General features: G+C 45.2%; 1 protein-coding gene across 4 annotated transcripts in view; it reads left to right on the top strand.

Moving 5' to 3' along the window:
* The window catches only part of zbtb17 (zinc finger and BTB domain containing 17), a 78,845-nt gene that overhangs the window by 38,473 nt on the left and 21,341 nt on the right, over window positions 1–19,031 (top strand). For all 4 annotated transcript variants that reach the window (XM_068017381.1, XM_068017379.1, XM_068017378.1 and 1 more), the window contains 8 exons: window positions 8,596–8,802; window positions 10,783–10,977; window positions 11,137–11,310; window positions 12,088–12,204; window positions 13,042–13,307; window positions 13,762–13,904; window positions 16,817–17,117; window positions 18,365–18,452. In XM_068017381.1, coding sequence (XP_067873482.1) covers window positions 8,598–8,802; window positions 10,783–10,977; window positions 11,137–11,310; window positions 12,088–12,204; window positions 13,042–13,307; window positions 13,762–13,904; window positions 16,817–17,117; window positions 18,365–18,452 — 1,489 coding nt within the window. In that variant the 5' untranslated portion in view covers window positions 8,596–8,597. The remainder of the gene's footprint in view (window positions 1–8,595; window positions 8,803–10,782; window positions 10,978–11,136; window positions 11,311–12,087; window positions 12,205–13,041; window positions 13,308–13,761; window positions 13,905–16,816; window positions 17,118–18,364; window positions 18,453–19,031) is intronic.

Here is a 19,031-nt window from a genome sequence, read left to right as displayed (position 1 = left end):
TCAGATACAGAAGTAAATGTGAAAATGTATTTTTTGTATGAGTTTTCTATTTTAGAAACTTGATACAGGCCACTTAAGACAGCACCCAGAAAGGTGGCCCTAGTTGGTATTGTGAAAAGTTTTAGCACTGGGAAGCTGCTATCCCAGCCATTTATGGTTATAAGCGCTCTGTCTAGTTTGAAATTGACATCAGGCCCTGATATGAGTCAATAGTGGAAACCGACAACTCTTGTACCTACCAATCAATGTCTTTGAAACTCCCACCTCAGCTGTGCAAAGCTGTAGTATGACACTTTGAGCCACCACTACCATATTCCACTGATTAGACCACTATTTAAAATGGTGGATAAAGCTTTAGCTAAATCCATTAACAACATATCTATAAAAAGGAGCACTGCAATATCATCAAATATTTGCACTCCAAGTACACCCTGAAGACATAAATTAGGATAACTGACAGTGGACAACTTTGCCTCTTCTTGCAAGAGAGCTAGCTTCAGTTAGCCTCTCATTTACCCTTGCATGGATCTATAGCTGGTGTAAAAGCACCAGATAAAATTCATGATTTGGCCATCCCTTAATTTCCACCTTCTTCACTAGGTTGAAAGCCTTTTGTAAATGACAGGAAGTGGGTTGCCCCCAAACCTGACAATTTTCTGTGATCGCGAATAAAGCTGTCACTTGTACTTTGCATTTCTAATGAGGATGATTATTCCGCAATCCTCAAACATTCAATATATATCCTGTTCTCACATTGGGGACCACCTGAGAGCCATTGATATCAGTGAGATATAGTTTTCAGGCACATTAGATCCCCTTTCTTGTGGATGGAAATCACAGCTGCATTTGGAAGGCTGTGGGCATGTGTGCCTCAAACAGTGTCATTTCACCAGCTTCAGAAGGGCAACTCCGAAGTGAGTTGGTGGTTCCCAGTGCTATTCGCAATCATTGGTGTTCTTCCCCCTCTCGCCTTGAGCAGCATTTGAGTTGAATCCCATTAGTGCCCACTACCCTGCCATTTGTTGGATGTTGCAATGTGGAACCAGCCCTCATCCTTCATGGTTGACTAAGGCCTTCTAAGACATTAAATTTTTTGCAATTCTCCGTGCGAATTAGTGTTTTCTAGTTTGACATCGGATGTCCTCCTGGCTTTTTTGGGGAGCACTGGACTTGTCAGTCATTTATGTTCGTCTGGAGGAACGCTTTTAACCTTGATTGGCAACGGACTTTAGCCAATGGAAAACCAATTTTGATTCATTTTTGTGTAAATTGTGCCATGGTGGATGAATGCAGTCCACTGATGTGGCTTCACCTCCCTTTCGGTTACCTTGACAGGGTGTTGCTTTGTCCATGAGCAGCTGGCAGACTCTGGATTGTAGCTCAGTTCATTTCATTTATGATTTGAGCAACAGAGGCAAGGAAGTTTTGGGACACTTTATCTGCCATTAAATATGCCCTTTCAGCAGTCACTCAGACCTACTCCAGGCTTTAATCAGCAGTTCTGATGAAGGGTCACTGACCTGAAATATTAACTCTTCTTCTCGCTCCATGGATGCTGTCAGACCTGCTGAGTATATCCAGCATTTCTTGTTTTTTATTTGTAATCAGCAGTGTCCTTGTGGCTGAGCATCTTGATCAGATCACTTGAAGCACTGAGGCTGCCAGCAACACACTTGTTGTCTGTAAATGCTGATTAGATCTGAAAGTTAGGCCATCAGAAGGAATAGTTAAAAGAATTATGTACAATTACAATATATCAGTTTGAAACAATGATCATTAACACATTTCAGAGAGGTTCATAGCTTCATGTTACGAACAGGGACAAGTGGTGTGGGTGACATCCTCCTGTATTTGTTTTGTCTCTTTGGCCTCATTTGGCTAGTCCAAGACCACTGGGGCTGCTGCCACCCTACTCCAGCTAAATCATTGCCTAGCAGCAAATTTATTCCGTCCACAGGCAGACTAGGAACAATCCCCACTGTAACTGGTCCAGAAATTAGGTCACAGTGCAGGTGGACCCGATATTGGGGTATAGACATGTACCCACCTTCAATGCCTTTTACCAGAATTTTCACCTTTAGCGAGCTCTCTGGTGAAAAAGTCAAGCCTTTATCCAGCATTAAAGATTGAGTGGTGCATGTATCTTTGAGCAGGACAATGGACTTGCCAGTCTCATCAGAAGGGTACTGGGACACCTTTCCATTTAAAACAAAATCCTGGTAACCCTCAGGAATTGTTTCTGTCACACCTATGGTGGTATTCTGTGAGGGGTCCATCGCTGTGGTTAGGGCCAGATGCCTGTCTGCCTTTTTGCCTGCTGGAGCACCCTTTTCTAGGCTAGCCTTGTGAACTCCCACTAAACTCACTGGCTTCCCCTTCAATCTCCAGTAGTCAGCTTTCACATGCCTTGCTTTGCCACAATAGGAACACACGGGTCTGTGGAAAACATTCCTACATGCTGCACTTCCTTTCCTGACTGGTTCTCACTTTTAGTTTCCTTTTCACTAGCACCCCATCTTTTCTCACTATCCCACTTTCTGTCCTACCCAGACCTCTGGGGACTACTATGGAAGGATTTTCCTTGATAAAAGGATTAATGCGTGAGCTTATAATCCTCTGCCGTTGTAGCAGCTTCTCTCAACCTTTGTTCCTCAATATGTGTCTTTATGTTGATGGGAATACTGTTTTAAAATTCTTCTAATACAATCACTTCTCATATGAGAAATCTAACTTGAGAGATCGTATCCAGCGATTGAAAGCCATGCATTTAACTCTTTCAAAGTCAATAAAGGTTTGGGCAGGTCTTTTCCTAGTATTTCTAAACTTTTGCCGATAGGCTTCAGGGACTAACTATTGTGCATTTAAGATAGCAGTTTTAGTCTGTTTGTAATCGAAAGAGCTTTCTTCTGATAACATGGAATGAGCTTCATGAGCTCTACCCACCAATTCGCCTTGTAACAGGAGAGTCCAATATTCTTTTGGCGATTTTAGCCTGGTAACTATTTTCTCAAAAGATATGAGATACAACTTGACCTCCTCCTCGTTAAATTTTGCCACTAATCGTGAGTGTCTCAAAACATCAAAGCTTTGCTCCGGATTGGGGTTACTATTTGAATTGCTGGGGGCATTCCCATTTTGTGCTTGTAGTTTGTCTAGCTCAAACTGTCTCGCTGCTGCCTCCCTTTGCATCTGCATTTCTCGTTCCTCTTTTTCCTTTTGAAACTCCAATTTTCACATTTCAAATTGAATTCTAGCTAGGGCTATTGTTTCAGACTCTGGTTCCATGCCTGTTTTCTTTGGTTATGGGGTAAGCTTAAAATGGCTAGCTAGATTCTTAAGTATTTCAGGTTTCTTTGTTTTGTGCTTGAAAGTGATTCCCACCTGGGTAGCTACAGCTTTTAAATCCACAAAACTTAGTTGATTTAATGTATCATAGGATACTTCTCCCTGCTCTACAAACACTTTAGTATCGAATGTGGCCATGTCTTTTGTTTTTTGCACCATAGAGAGAAAAAAAAGTACAAGACAACCTGCTTATTTAATTTTTTCAATTTTAGGAATCAGTTTTCCTCCTGTTTCCAAATTTCTTGTTCAATCTTGTTCCAAAATCCTGGCTTTGAGCCCCCAGTCTGTTACAGACAGGTGGGAAGTGGTGTGGGTGACTTCCACTTTTCACCTGTCAACTGACTGCTGAAAGTGTTTTTAAAAAGTGTTTTATTCTCTGAGTGTTTTAAGGGTCAAATAAATGGACAAATGACAGGTTTTCTTGTAGGTTAAAAAAAGATAAATATTTATTTTACACAATAACCGAAAAATGTTTGCACCCTCACCCACTCACATATTCACACATGCACATATACAAGAAAAGATAGAATGGTACCATGCAGTTAGAGTCCAATTGTGATAAAAGAGTTTGTTTTTAAAAAACCTTTAGAAGCTTTTGGGAGGAAATCTTTCAATGATGCAGGTCTGAAAGTTCTTTGTCTTGAAAAGGATGAAGTGTTGCAGGCTACTTGTGGTTAAGCCTTAATCTGAAGTCAATGGGGGGGGTAAAATCCTGGTTCACTTTTGCAGGTGGGGAGTTCCAAAGTCACTTTGTAATTTCTCTGCTGCAGTAGTTAAAAGGCGTTACCAGCAGGGCTCCTGCTTAGCTGGAACTGTCTCACACCTGTTCTGGCTAGAAAAGGCCTTCTCCCCCTCTCCAGGGAGATCCCTTTAAAAGTAGAAACTTGTCAGGTTGGGGTGTCAGTCAGTGACTAAGGACTCTGTCCCCTGGGGTGATTCATACAATGTTCCAGGATATGGAAACCATTGTTACCTGATGGCATCTGAATGTGGTCCATTCTGATAAATAGGTGCTACTTTACACCTATTATTTTAGCCTTGGCTTCGGAGTCAGTCTGTCTGAAAAAGTCTTTGTTAGCTCCAACCTGCAGATAAAAGTTGTTAGCATGGAATGTTTTCCATTCAATGTTTTCCCCAAAGTTAATTCAGAAGTGGATAATGGGTTTTGTCTTCAACAGACAAATGTGTTTATTGTATAGGAGGGGGTCACCTGACCTCTACTCCATTTTGTCTATGGCACAAATGTGTCCATTTTCTTGTGCTTCAGTTCAACAGTTGACTTTTATTTCATAATTCCTCCAGTTCATTTCATATTTCATCACTGTTCCCTCTGGGAGCGTGACATTCAATATTGGTTTCATTCATTGAGTGCAGCAGGAGGCTCAGCTTGGTAGACAATGATTCCCATTTCAGGTTGGATGAGAAACGTTTCTGATCCAGGGTGTAGTTTGAAAGAGGCAGAGAGCTCTATGTAAGCGCCAGTCAGTTTAGTGATACGAACTCGGAAAGTGAATGGAGGCTCATATTAAAGGCAAATCTTGAATAATTTATTATTTTTACTGTTCTGCAAAGGTAGGAAATGGATAAATCTGACTGTGTTACCTCTATTTAGTTATGAATTTTATATATAAAATGAGCCAGCTCGTTGATTTACAGTTGGCCTCATCTCACTTGAGTGCGGATTAGTCCAACTGCAAGAAGACTAGGGAAATAGACAAGGGGCATGGTGCGAGATCACAGAATCCAGTACACATATCTTACAGTCTTACTGTTATAGCTGCTGAGTCATGCTATTGTATAACTAGATATTGGACAGTAAAGGTGCTTTCCAGATCATTGAGCACTTAAGTTCTGTTTATGGGAGCAACAGATAATGCAGAAAACAAGAGAATTTCTGGTGCAGACTCAGAATGTGCAACAATGGCTGCCTTCTTGATCAAGGAGGCCAGTGCCCAAATTTTTCCAGTGATATCGAACATTACAACTGGAAACAAAGGGCAGGACAAGCTGCTAACAACTACATGATCGATTGCTGTGTATCTCTGGATCTCATGCCACATACATGGTGAATTGTGAAATGGAAGCAAAGAACATTGTGGCTTTGGGGATTTGCACCCCTTCAAAAGTTCTAGAACAGATGTATTTCTGTCACTTGGAAGGTGCAATTTGTAATCAGGAAACCATTCTGCCAGACCTTCCAGACAATATAGCTACAGTCTCGAGGGGCACTCTAAACTTTCACTGTAAATGGATCCTGGTCAATAGACACTTCATCTATCTGGTAACTGTGGAATTTTAGGGAACAGTTATTGACTATTTCACACCATTCCTCTAAGGCAAAGACAGTGATCCATTCCTGGGAAAGGAAAAGCCCAATCGTTGGCTTCCTTTATGGCAAAAGTCAATGTATCTTCTGTGGCTCAGTGGTAGCACTCTTGCCTCTGAGTCAGTAGGTTATGTGTTCAAGTCCCATTCCAGAAATTTGAGCTTGAAACTCTAGGCTGACACTTAGTGCAGTACTTACACAAGAACATAAGAACTAGGAGCAGGAGTAGGCAATTCAACCCCTCGAGCCTGCTCCGCCATTCAATATGATCATGGCTGATCTCATCTTGGCCTCAACTCCACTTTCCTGCCCGTTCTCCATAACCTTTCAACCCATTTCTAATTAAAAATCTGTCTATCTCCTCAAATTTACCCAATGTCCCGGCATCCACCACACTCTGGGGTAGTGAATTCCACAGATTCATGACCCTTTGAGAGAAGTAATTTCTCCTCATCTCTGTTTTAAATCTGCTACCCCTTATCCTAAAACTATGACCTCTCGTTCTAGATTGCCCCACAAGAGGAAACATCCTCTCTGTCTACTTTGTCAATCCCCTTAATCATCTTATATACTTCAGTTAGATCTCCTCTCATTCTTCTAAACTCCAGAGAGAAAAGGCCTAAACTGCTCAATCTCTCTACATAAGACAAGCCCCTCATCCCTGGAATCAATCTAGTGAACCTCCTCTGAACTGCCTCCAATGCAACTATATCCTTTCTCAAGTAAGGGGACCAAAACTCTACGCAATACTCCAGGTGCGGTCTCACCAATGCCTTGTACAGTTGCAGCAACACTTCCCTACTTTTATACTCTATTCCTTTAGCAATAAATGCCAAAATTCCATTTGCCTTCCTTATCACCTGCTATACCTGCAAACTAGTTTTCTGCGATTCATGCACGAGGACACTCAGATCCCTCTGCACCGAAGCTCTCTGAAGTTTCTCTCCATTTAGATAATAATTTGCCTTTCTATTCTTCCGACCAAAATGGATACCTCAGGTGGATACAAAAGATTCCATGGTACAATTCAAAGAGAACCAGGGGAGTTCTGCCTGGTGGTCTGGCCAATATTTATCCCTCAACCAACATCACTAAATTACTAAAAACAGATTGTCTGATTATTATCTAATTGCTGTTTGTGGGACTTTGCTGTGTGTATATTGGCTGCTGTGTTTTCTGCATTACAACATTTCCAAAGTACTTAATTGGCTGCAAAGCTCATTGGGAAATCCCAAGGTTGTGAAAGGGACTAGATAAATGCAAGTCAGAAACCATAGTCTCTGGATCCTGCTTTCTGTTGTTTGCACGCCTTCACTTGCATGCTGACCCCAGCCTTATCAACTTTCATATTTCTCCAAGGTAGAAGTACCTTTATTGGGAGGGGCTGCCTCTGACCAATGTACTCGCAGAATTGGGCTGGCCATTGAGAAACAAGCCCATTTTAGGGAGCAGTAGCTCCATCTGTCTTGTCCCCATTCCCTCTCTCCTCCCCTCCCACCCACCCCACTAGCAATGACTCACTGTGTGCTGGCTTAGGAGGTGCACAACTCTGCTACAAACTCCAATCACCGTTTCTGTGTATAGATTCTTAGTGTACAGGTAAAATGCTCTGTCATTACATGTGAACAAACAGGTTTGTAATTGTTAAGCTTTTTCTGTTGCTGTGATTTTTTTTCATTCATCAAAGTGAGGGTTTTGCTGAGGAATGGAACATTTTCCATTTCGGGCGCCAATATCGGCATCAAACACTTAAGGTCGGGTACGGGACCTTTAGCTACAAAGTAAAGCTCTCTGTACAATGTCGCACCAAGCAATCACAGGTTAGGTACAACAAGGGATAAATACAGGGTAAAGTTTCTTTGGCCCCAACCTCAAAAGACAATCCATTTCCCAGATCACTCATTCTGTGGCCTCTGTGAGTGAGAGAGCCAATTTAACACAGAATAAGGGATGTTTGGGGGATCTTGTCTACTTTAAATGGATTGAAACCTGTCAATCACATATATGATCTTCAGACCTTCCAGCGCTTAGTGAAAAGTAGCAGAGATTCTGAGCAGGTCTCTGTTTATAGACATGAATCTTGTTCAGCTCAATATTTGCTGTCAGAAAGTTAATCCATTCCCCATAAGTCAACTCGGTAGCCAACTGAGAGAGCCTTAGTAGCCACTGATTTGAATTCATGTAGAAATATCTTGCATTGTAACTGTGACTTTTCCTACGGTCTGTTGAAACCAGTACAATAAATAATCATGATGACAGTTGTACATAACGTTGATTAGGCCGCATTTGGAGTACTGTGTGCAGTTCTGGTCGCCGCACTACAGGAAAGATGTGATTAAGCTAGAGAGGGTGCAGAAAAGATTCACAAGGATGTTGCCAGGTTTGGAGGGCTTGAGTTATAAAGAGAGATTGGATAGAGAGATTGGGTCTGTTTTCCCTGGAGCGAAGGAGGCTGAGAGGGGACATGATAGAGGCATATAAAATTATGAGAGGCATAGATAGGCTAGATAGCCAGAGTCTGTTTCCCATGGTAGGGGTGACTAAAACTAGAGGGCATAGATTTAAGGTGAGAGGGAGGAGGTTTAAAGGGGATCAAAGGGGTACATTTTTCACACAAAGAATAGTGGGTATCTGGAATGAGCTGCCAGAAGAGGTGGTGGAGGCAGGAACAGTAGTGACATTTAAGAGGCATCTGGACAGGTACTTGAATGAGCAAGGCATAGAGGGATATGGAATTAATGCAGGCAGGTGGGATTAGTATAGATGGGCATTATGGTTGGCATGGACGCGGTGGGCCGAAGGGCCTGTTTCTATGCTGTACGACTCTATGACTACACAGCCCAGAATGTCATACAGTTGAACGGAACTTGTATTGTGACTCCAGCTAATCTCTCTTCTTTTCCCCCCACCCTGCCCGCCCCAAGAGATGGATTTTCCACAGCACAGTAACCAGGTTCTGCAGCAGTTGAATCAACAGAGGCAGCTCGGGCTACTGTGCGACTGCACCTTCGTCGTGGATGGCATTGACTTCAAGGCACACAAGGCGGTGCTGGCCGCATGCAGCGAGTATTTCAGGACATTGTTCCTGGACCAGAAGGATGTGGTGCACCTAGACATCAGCAATGCAGCAGGTGAGAATCTGGCAGGTGCTGGGGCTCCGGCCCAAAGTGCAGAGGAGATGTAAAGCCATAAGGGCAAGCATGGATCAAAGCCAACATCACTATCAACCTGATGCTATAATTCATGTCTCGCATTCTGAACTAGGAGTCTATTTAAATTCAGAAGGTTGTTATGGTTCTCTGGGTACATGCATCAAGTGCGAGACTGAGCTCCATAGGTGAGAATAGAAGGAATTTGCATTTGTAAAGCACCTTTTACAAGCACAAACCCTCCCAAAGCATTACACAGCCAATGAATTCCTTTTGAAGTGTAGTCACTGTATTAATGTAGGAAATGCGGCACCCAACTTTTACACACAAAGAGCAAAGAACTAAATGGCCAAATGATACGTCTTTGGTGTTGGTTTAGGGATAAATATTGACCAGGACGTCCGAAGTACTCCTCTGCTTTTCTTTGAGTAGTGTCATGGGATGTTCTCACGTCCACTTGAGAAGGCTGACAGGACCTCAGTTTAATGTCTCATCCAAAATAATACGCTCTCTCAGTACTGCACTGAAGTAGCGGCCTTCATTCTGGTCTCGGGTTTGATCCCAAGACTATCTTGAGTTGGCCAATCTCGGTCCGGGTGTCAGTGAGGATGCTGCAGTTTGCTTCAGTAGCCCAGGTTAGGCTGGGAAAAGCTTCAGTCTGTTTCCTACTCCTGATCACTATTCAGTCAGTCCTGGTGAAAGCCCCTGCCTATGGACATCAGTTCAGGACAGGATTTAGTTCTGCTGTGGTGTTCTCATGGATGACTGTCACACTGAGTTGGATTTTACGAGCCTCCCAAGGTGGGATCGGAGGCGGGTGGCATGGAGTATAGTGACGAGTGACGACAGGGCGGAGGACCTGTTGCCTCCTCATCGCCCAGTGATCTTCTTGGGGCCAGGACAGGCCGACGATGGCCTTCCCGCCAAGGGGCCAATTGAGGCCTTTAAGTGGCCTATTAACAGCCAATTGGAGGCCTCTTCCCGCCGCTGCTGGGATTTTATCTGCGGCGGGGCTGGGCGGGGACGGGGCACCTCTGCTGCGCTGAAAGTACACCTTGTAAAATGAAGCCCCCTCCTTGCGGGCTTGGTGGGGAGGGTCCCTCCTTCGTGGGCAATTTGTGGCCCACAGAGGGCCCCCCACTGGGAACCAATCCACCCCCGGGACACCCCGCCCCCAGGAATGCAAGACCTCCCCCCTCAACGGGGCCTTCTGGACTGGCCCCGGCGACCTGTCTCACTTACCTCTTGCCCGGGGTTCCGCTGCTGGGCCTGGGTCCGAGGCCTCTGCACTACTGGCAGTGGCCACCACTCCCAGAGGCACTGCTGAGCTGCTGGCCGTCTGATTTGCTGGCAGCTCATGGAGGCAGGCTCCCCCTCTTTAAAGGGATGGGGATGCTGCCTCATGAAACTTACATTTAAAAACACTGGAGGATTGTTTCGGGGGCCGCGAAAATGCAGATGCGGGATTCCCCCTGCCTTTTTGGCCCAGCGTTGGGAGCCCCGCCTCCTTCACAAAATGCAGTCCACTGTGTCTAGGCTTATACATAAAGAGTGAGCACTTGGATGAGAGAAGCTGGCACAATTGGAACTGTACCCAATCCAGGCGGGAAGGGAGGGAAAATATCAAACACAAGATTGTATTTATGAAGCATGTTAGCAGCAACATGGTGTAAGAAAACTTTATGTTGATGAACTGGGCAGCCTTCCAGTAATGTCCAGTTGGATTGTACAACAATACAAAACAATCTGAAGCACAGCCTCACAACAGCTCTGCTCAGTTAGGTGAGGTGAAATTTCTAGCTTGAGTTTGAGGCTCACTGAGAAATAGCTTGAAACATTTGAAACTAACGTGGCTCAGGATGACGATAGCTGTCTTAGGTGGGAGGTCTGCATGTGCTGCCAGGGATGGATTGAACTTCTCAATGATAATAACGTGCAGTGATCTGAGATACTTTCTCATAGGTCTCGGCCAGGTGTTGGAATTCATGTACACAGCCAAGCTGAACCTGACCTCGACGAATGTTTTTGACGTACAGGCAGTGGCCGCTTTCCTGCACATGTACAACATTGTAAGCACGTGTGCCACGTTCATCGAAGGTAAATCCTGCACGCCGTCACTGGCTACCACCAAAGAGGAGCCTTCTCCTTCGGCTAGTGGTATGTATGAAAGAGACAAAAGGTCAGAGGCATTTTGAACCCTTATCCTGTTCTTTCTTTCTCCACAAATTCCCCAGGCTATACAAAGAGCGAGTAGAAATAATAGGTACCTTGAGACGGTGTCTGCATCTAACTGCACTGATCCTGTCTCACAAACAGGCGTAGAGACGCAGAACAGTGATGAAAAGCAGGAAAAAGAACTGGTCGCAGATGGTCCTGAAAATGAAAAGAAGGGCCTGGCTGATGAAGCGAGGGAGGAAGCAGCAGTGAAGTCAGAAGATGACGATGTGGTGGTGGAGTTTGAAGATGATGAAGACAAAGATTACAAGCCTGGTCAGTTGGTGTCCTCGTCGTGTTGCGTCACATGTCTTCTCATACATTTATCGTATTTTTCTCTTTGCTGCCATGAGTTTATGACCCCAGGTAGTCGGAGGTTGGGTGGAAATCAGTGATTAAAGCTCAGGAGCATCTGCGAGACTCATCCAGAGTGAATCAGTAATGTTCTGCTGTATGTGCCAGAATCTTCAAGAGCTGCATGCTGTTTCAGGCTCATGGGTTAACTGGCTTTGGGGTCTGTGCCTGACTCACTTGAGCCAAAAACAAACTAAATGGGTGGGGCAGGGGTGGGTGGGTGTAAAATTAAATCTATATAGTGTTAGAAACAAATCTATAAAATTTGCTTCTGCACAAAATTATCTGTTGTCAATAAGTGTTGAACTAATCCACACAGAGCTTGCTTCTCCCCATTCCAGTACGCACTCCCTCTGCCATGCACCATCTGTGGGTAGACAGGCCTGTGCCAGCCAAAAGGAGATGTAGGAGAGCATTGTAAGGTGTGGTCCCTCCAATTTCCTACCTCTTCTCTCTCACTCCCCCACCCGTCAGAGAAATGCTCAGACTGTGTTTGGGTGGTCAGCCTGTATGTATGTATCCCCTCTCCACAGCGTGGTGAAGTAATGCTCCATTGTGCTGTACTACCTGCCAATCGCACCCATGTTCTCTTTGGCTTCTGCCACCTGCATTCCTAAGTGATTTCTCAGCTTGTTGAGGGTGTGCCTGCATGTGGGTGACTGCTGTCTCTGTGACTTACCTCTGTTTGTGTTTCCCCAGGGGACATGGTGAAAGATGCTGTCTCAAAGATATATGGTAAACGCCGGCACAGTACTGCCAAGAAAAGCACTTCAAGTGACACCAAAGACTGCAATACCTCAGCAAATCCTGACGAAGGTATAGTTTTCAGTCTATAATATCATTAGTTGGGTGTTGCCTTTCCAGATGAGAACAATATCATTTAAATGTGCTATTTTGTCTGATAGTCCATCTATTTTGCGATAACTCTCATAGTCTATCGTAATCAGGACCGGTCAATACTAAATCTGAGCTCTGGTTGGTCAGTGATATCCTATTATTGGTTGCCAATATTAGATTAGTACTTACCAATTAGATATTAGTTGGGCGTCATGCTCCCCCCATAACCTGCCACTAATATGTTTCCATTTTTTAAGAATGAGAGAGTGGGAGACAAACAGTGAGCCAGAGCAAGGAAGAGATGTCAATTTTACTTTTCTTTTTATCCCCAAGCAACGCCTCTCTTTTTCTCCAGAAGCTGACTCCTGGCGTACAGTTCCACAGGTGCTGGCTGCCCTCTGGTACCTCATCTAAACTGGCCATTCTTAATGTGAAAGCCTAAACAGCGAGTGTTGTCAGGATATCTAACTGTGAGGGTTGTTAAAGTCTGATTCTCTCCTCACCCAGCATATAAACTTAAACAGGAGTCATTGAATGGAGATCAGGAGTGTGAACCGTGACTGAATTTTTTCCTTTTCCTGCCCCAAGGCAACTGAGGCCAATAGTGCCCTTACTGCTGCCCCAACCCAGATCAGCAAACTCAGCACAGACCAGGGACGGAACCCGAGACTGTGGGATCAGTACGATACTGGGTGAGGGCATTAAGCATCAGGGCAGTTTGGAACCAATCATTTTGAAAGAATATTGGTTTCTCCAGTGGATTGATAATGAACCCTACTTGGGCTAATGTGCCTCCTGTTTTGTTCATTTCCACAGAGATAGCAGAAGAAGAGCTCAAGGAGGTAGATACAGTGGAGCACGATGATGACACGGAGATAGAGGAGAATGGGGATGTGATGGTACACAGTCATGGAGACAGTCAGGCATATTCTGAATTGAGTGAGAAGCTAGATGATATCTCAGAGTCCGATGCAACATTAGAGGATCAGGACAGTGCTCAAGATATCAGACGTCGCCGCTTTGGACCATACATCGACCGCACTGAATCCCGTCCTTATGGATCGATAACGCACAAGTGCCAGGTAAAGTTTCACCGCGGCAAACCTACTGGTTAGGTTCTTCCCCCTTTAGAATAAGTCTTACCATTCTGGGTCCTTAACGTGGGAGTCTCTTTGCCACTTCATGTACAGCATATGCTGGTGAACTAAATTGTTTTGTTTCCACCTGATCCTTTTTCTCCTCAATCGTCACAAGTCTCCTGAAGATGCTGAATCTTGCTGCTACCAGTTTTGTCATTGGTGATTACCTTGCTGCATCTAAAACAAGTGGGCATTCTTTGTATGACTGCCCCCTGGACAGTGGCAGTCGGCAGTCTATTTGGCTGGGGTGAGCATTGCAGTTGAGGCTGTTCTTGTGCTCACCTGCCATGCACATATCTGCACTTTCCATAGGGAGGTCATTGCAGGCTTCCCTGCCCCCCTCACAGCTCTCATTATTGCAACCTTTTTAGCCCGTTCTATGTCTTCTTTATCGTAGGACTGCGGGAAGGAGTTTACACACACAGGAAACTACAAGCGGCATGTCCGCATCCACACAGGAGAGAAGCCGTTCTCTTGCAGGGAGTGCAATAAAGCATTCTCCGACCCTGCTGCCTGCAAAGCGCACGAGAAAACACACAGGTATGGGAGAGCCCCCCACGACTCAATCAGTGGGAATAGTTCCTGAACTGTACCAATCCAGTCGTTCATAAGTTCAGTTCATAAGAATATGAGTAGGCCACTTAGCCCTCCAGACCTGTCATTCAGTGAGATCGTGGCTGATCTGCGACCTAACTCCATATACTCTTGCCCCCATATTCCTTAATACCCCTGGATAACAAAAATCTATCAATCTCAGATTTAAAATTTACAGTTGATCTAGCGTCAATTGCCATTTGCGGAAGAAAGTTCCAAACTTCTACCGCCTTTTGTGTGTAGAAGTGTTAACTAATTTCACTCCTTAATGTCTGGCTCGAATAGTCATCTACTGCCCAACCAGAGGAAATAATATATCTCTATCTATCCTATCTGTTCTCCTTAATATTTTGAAAACTTTGATTAAAGCACGCCTCAACCTTCTAAATTCCAGGGAATACAACCTTAGTTTGTGTAATAGCCTCATAATTTAACCCTTGAAGTCCAGATTTCATTTTGGTAAACCGATGCTGCACTCCCTCCAAGGCCAACATATCCTTCCTAAGGTGTGGTGCCCAGAACTGCTCACAGAACTCCAGGTGTGGGCTAATCAGGACGTTGTATAGTTGAAGCGTGACTTCTGCCCCCTTGTATTCTAGTCCTCTGGATATAAAGGCCTGCATTTCACTAGCCTTTTTGATTATTTTCTGTGCCCGTTCATCACATTTCAATCTATGTACCTGGACTCCCAAGTCTTTTCGGGTCGCCGCTGTTACTAGCTTTTCACCATTTAGAAAGTACCTTGTTCTATCCTTTTTAGGTTCAAAGTTCGGAGAGGGGCTGATCTGTCTCCTTTGCCTTTACGTGTATAAAGCTAACAGGTGTTAATAAGTGGGTTGCTCTGAATACCACTGACTTTCTGAGTTACTTCTGAGGTAATAGAGAATTTCAGCGTATTGAACTGGCATTGACGAAGGCCCTGGAAGGGGGAATGACAGAGATGGTTAGTACCTCCCAGGTCGTCAGAGCGACACTGAGATTGGGAAAATTAAAGTGGAAAGGGCAAAAAGGTCGGTGGTGGGTGGAATTCCTGAAATGTGAACTTGTGGCAGCAGAGGGCATGGCTGAATCGGGATGCTGCCAATGTCACAGTAAAGGAGGAGGTAGTGCAGAAAAGTCATCTGGTCTGGATCCTAGATTGTTGAGGGATGTAAGGGTGGAAAATACAGAACCTTTGGCCACAATCTTCCAACTCTCCTTGGATATAGGGGTGATGGCAGAGGACTGGGGAAATGAAAGCAGAGAGCAGTTTTTCAGATCGGAGGGCAGTGTGCAGTGGTATCTCTAAGTGATCGGTGTTGGGACCACTGCTCTTTTTGATATGTATTAATGACCTGGACTTGGGTATACAGGGCATAATTTCAAAGTTTGCAGATAACACGAAATTCAAATGTAGTAAACAGTGAGGAGGATGGTAACAGACTTCAGGAGGACGTAGGCAGACTGGTGAAATGGGCAGACATGTGGCAGATGAAACTTAACACAGCGAATTGTGAAGTGATTCATTTTGGTAGGAAGAATGAGGACAGGCACCGTAAACTAAACAATACAAATTTAAAGTGGGTGGAGGAACAGAGAGACTTTTGATTCAGAAAAAGTTAAGGGGAGATTTGTTAGAGGTGTTCAAAATTATGAATGGCTTTGATAGAGTAAATAAGGAGAAACTGTTTTCAGTGGCTGAGGGTAGGTAACAAGGGAACGCAGATTTAAGGTAATTGGCAAAAAGAAATGAGCTGACATGAGGCATTTGAAGATGAGGATTCTGAAATCGATGTGCTGAGGAACGAAGAGCCAGGGATCAAAATGAGGTGAATGGGACATATCATGGGATAGAATTTGGGTGGTGGAGTTTTGGAGGAGTTGGGGTTTATGGAAGGGGGAGCTACAGAAGTCAACAAGGGGGGCATTTAAAAAGTCAAGTCTGGAGTTGGCAAAGGCACGATTGAGCCCAATTCTAGATTCTGCCTTCCAAACCTGGGCTGTATTTGCAGAGAACATTTTCAGCTGTATAACACAGGTGGTTACCACTCTGTCACTAGGAGCTGGATTTTGTTCTTGGCTTGATGTCGGGTTTCGTGACGGGGGCGGGAGAGCTGGAGAATCAGAGCAGCAGCCGCCGCCTTGGAGCCTGATGCCGGGATTGCTGGGCCCGATCATCCCAGCGGTGGCGATGCTCCATGGCGGCACCTCCATCACTCTGCGATGGGACCCTACTTTAAATATTTAAAGTACCTCCCTGTGTAAATTTAAATTTAATTCACCGCGATCTTACCTTCAGTTCCCAATCTTGAGCTTGTTGTGGAGCACTCACATGCCTTCACTTTCCCATCCAGGAGAAGCTGGTGCCACCGAGGTGGGGAAGGGGTCAACTCTGTGTGATTTGTATGGGGAAAGGGTCAACTCTGCATTGTGTTGAACTGTTTGCAAGGTCTTTTAAAAATGGCACCAGCACGTGCTCCTGCATCAGGTGATGCCGTGATTGGCATTGCACTGCCCCTCCCACCACATGACTGGCGGGGTGGCTGCCGTCAATGTTAAGTGGCAGCCCGCGGCAGCACGGGTCCCGTGTAGGGTGGCCGCCATTTTTTGCACCTGACGCCGCCTCCGGCAGCGGGACAACAAAATCCAGCTCTAGGGGTGGAAACAATTTGAGGGAATGAATTAAGGTGCGATTTTTTTCCCATAGTGCATTTGCATCAGGACACTGATTAAACCCCAGTGAGAACAATGAAAGTTAAGATTAAACACAATTTCCCAAGATCACAAAAAGTGGCAACTGTGTGTGGTGCAGTCTGCGATTGTTTGTGGTACAGCCTGCGGCTGAAGTGCTGTGCTGACTGCATTTGCTCTCCCCACAGCCCTGTTAAACCTCATTCCTGTGAGGAGTGTGGGAAGAGCTATCGGCTGATCAGTTTGCTAAACTTGCATAAGAAGCGACACACGGGCGAGGCCAAGTACACATGCGACGACTGCAGAAAGACATTCACCACCTCTGGCAACCTGAAACGCCACCAGCTGGTTCACAGTGGCGAGAAGCCCTATCAGTGCGACTACTGCGAGAGATCATTTTCCGACCCCACGGCCAAAATGCGGCACCTGGAAATGCATGATGCCGACAAAGTTCACAAGTGTCCGCATTGCGAGAAACGCTTTAATCAGGTAGGAGAGATTTCCCCTTCTTCTTCCTCCCCTCTTTTACTGAGCAGGTATGGTGTCCTTGTTGGGGTACAGTTCCTGTAGCCCAGGTCAACCTGTGATACTTGCCTATTGTAGAAGTCTACTTAGTGAGTATCAGCAGGCTATTGGCCTGTGAGGGACATCACAGGAGATTCTATTCTTGTACTCACCTGACATGTATGCGCCAGTGCATCTTTCAACAAGAGTCGCTGGACAATGATTGGGGAGGGAACCCTGGCTGATTACTTTTTTAACTCTTACCCCACCCCCCCCGCCCCTGCTCCACCCCCAATCCAGGGGTCAGTTGCAGCGTTCCTACTACTGCCCTGGCTAAGATTAGTCAACTCGGCCTAGAACAGGGATGGTATCTGAATATACAACCTTAGCACTATACCAAGCAAATGGGACCTTTCGCCTGAGTCCAGGCCATTAGGCTATAAGGTGGAGCTAAAATGGTATCCAAAGCAATGCTGTAAAGCAAGCAAGAGTTTATTCTCAGACCTGCATGGTGGGTGAGAATTCTCACTGGCTGAATTGTGCTGAACACTTGCACAGGTGGCTCAGTCACTACCACAATGATCTGTCAGACACCTGACCCAAAGAGCTGAATTGAAAATGATCTAATGCCTTTTCATACTCGCATTCCCCTGGGGCGAGTTTAAGCAGGCTCTGTAAAGGAGGGAAACTGGCTGACACTGTCCAAAATGTGCCTCCTGGTGGCCAGCAAAGGTGCAGCATTGAGCACATCTAAGCTGTTGTGCACTTCCCAAACAAGTTACGGTGTGGATAAAGGTGCCTAACTTGGGGCTGGTGATGATGAACGGAGACAAATGACTTTGTCCAGACCCCTTCCCTCCCAAATCCCCAACTTTAGGTCTCTCAGCAATGTATCAAGGCCCTGCTGTTGAGCTGACTGCTATTGGATTTGGTAATTTCTCTTCTGGATGCTCCACTTCGCTCTACCTGAGGCCAACAGCCAAGGTCAGAACTCATCTGGTGACTGAGAACCAGGCCTATTTCAGTGTCAGCATACTGTGCCAACAAGGGACCAAGTTATTCAGTTTCTGTGTGGCAAGAAGGTTTTAGAACAGGAATGTTGTCATCAATCTTGCTTGTTGAATTTTTTAGCTGGTTTGTTCTGGATCCTTGACGCTAATTCATACTGCGAAACTCCAAATATGACTACAACTGGTAATGAGATTTATTATCACTTTATCTGTGTTTTATAGCTGGGGAACCTGAAAGCTCACCTAAAGATTCACATTGTGGATGGACCCCTGAAATGCAGGGAATGTGGGAAGCAGTTCACTACTTCAGGTGAGAAGTATGACTTGGCCAGTTTTGGCAGTAATTGGTCAAGTGGTCAGGAAAGATACTAGGCTCTATTTGCTGAGTTTGCTGGCCCAGAACGAAAAGCGTGGAGCTGCAAATTGATTTTCATGCCCTTGAGCTGGGGAGTGGAAAACTGGCGAACGTTCCCATTCAGTGGTAGCATTCTCCTCTCTTGAATTGGAAGGCTGTAGGTTCAAGCTTCACTCGAGAGACTTCAGTACATAATCCAGGCTGACACTCCAGTGCAGTACTGAATGAGAGCTGAAGGTGTTGTCTTTCGGATGAGATGTTAAACTGAGGCCCTGTCAGCATTCTCAGGTGGATGTAAAAGATCACGTGACACTACTCGGAGGCTCAGGGTTGATCTCCCTGGTGTCCTGGTCAATATTTATTCCCCCAACGAACATCACTAAAACAGATTAATTAGTTATTAATGCTGTTTGTGGAATCTTTCTTTTCTTTCTCCTCCCTCTGGGTCTGTGAGCAGTACCTTGCCTCTCTCCGGGGCTACGAGCTGTCACTCCAGATTATTCAAGTTCTGCTCACCTGATCCTGGCACCAACC

The sequence above is a fragment of the Heterodontus francisci genome, chromosome 37 (genome assembly GCF_036365525.1).
Source record: "Heterodontus francisci isolate sHetFra1 chromosome 37, sHetFra1.hap1, whole genome shotgun sequence".
Taxonomy (NCBI): domain Eukaryota; kingdom Metazoa; phylum Chordata; class Chondrichthyes; order Heterodontiformes; family Heterodontidae; genus Heterodontus; species Heterodontus francisci.
The sequence above is the reverse complement of the archived record's forward strand: the minus strand, read 5'-3'. Positions and strand labels throughout refer to the sequence as shown.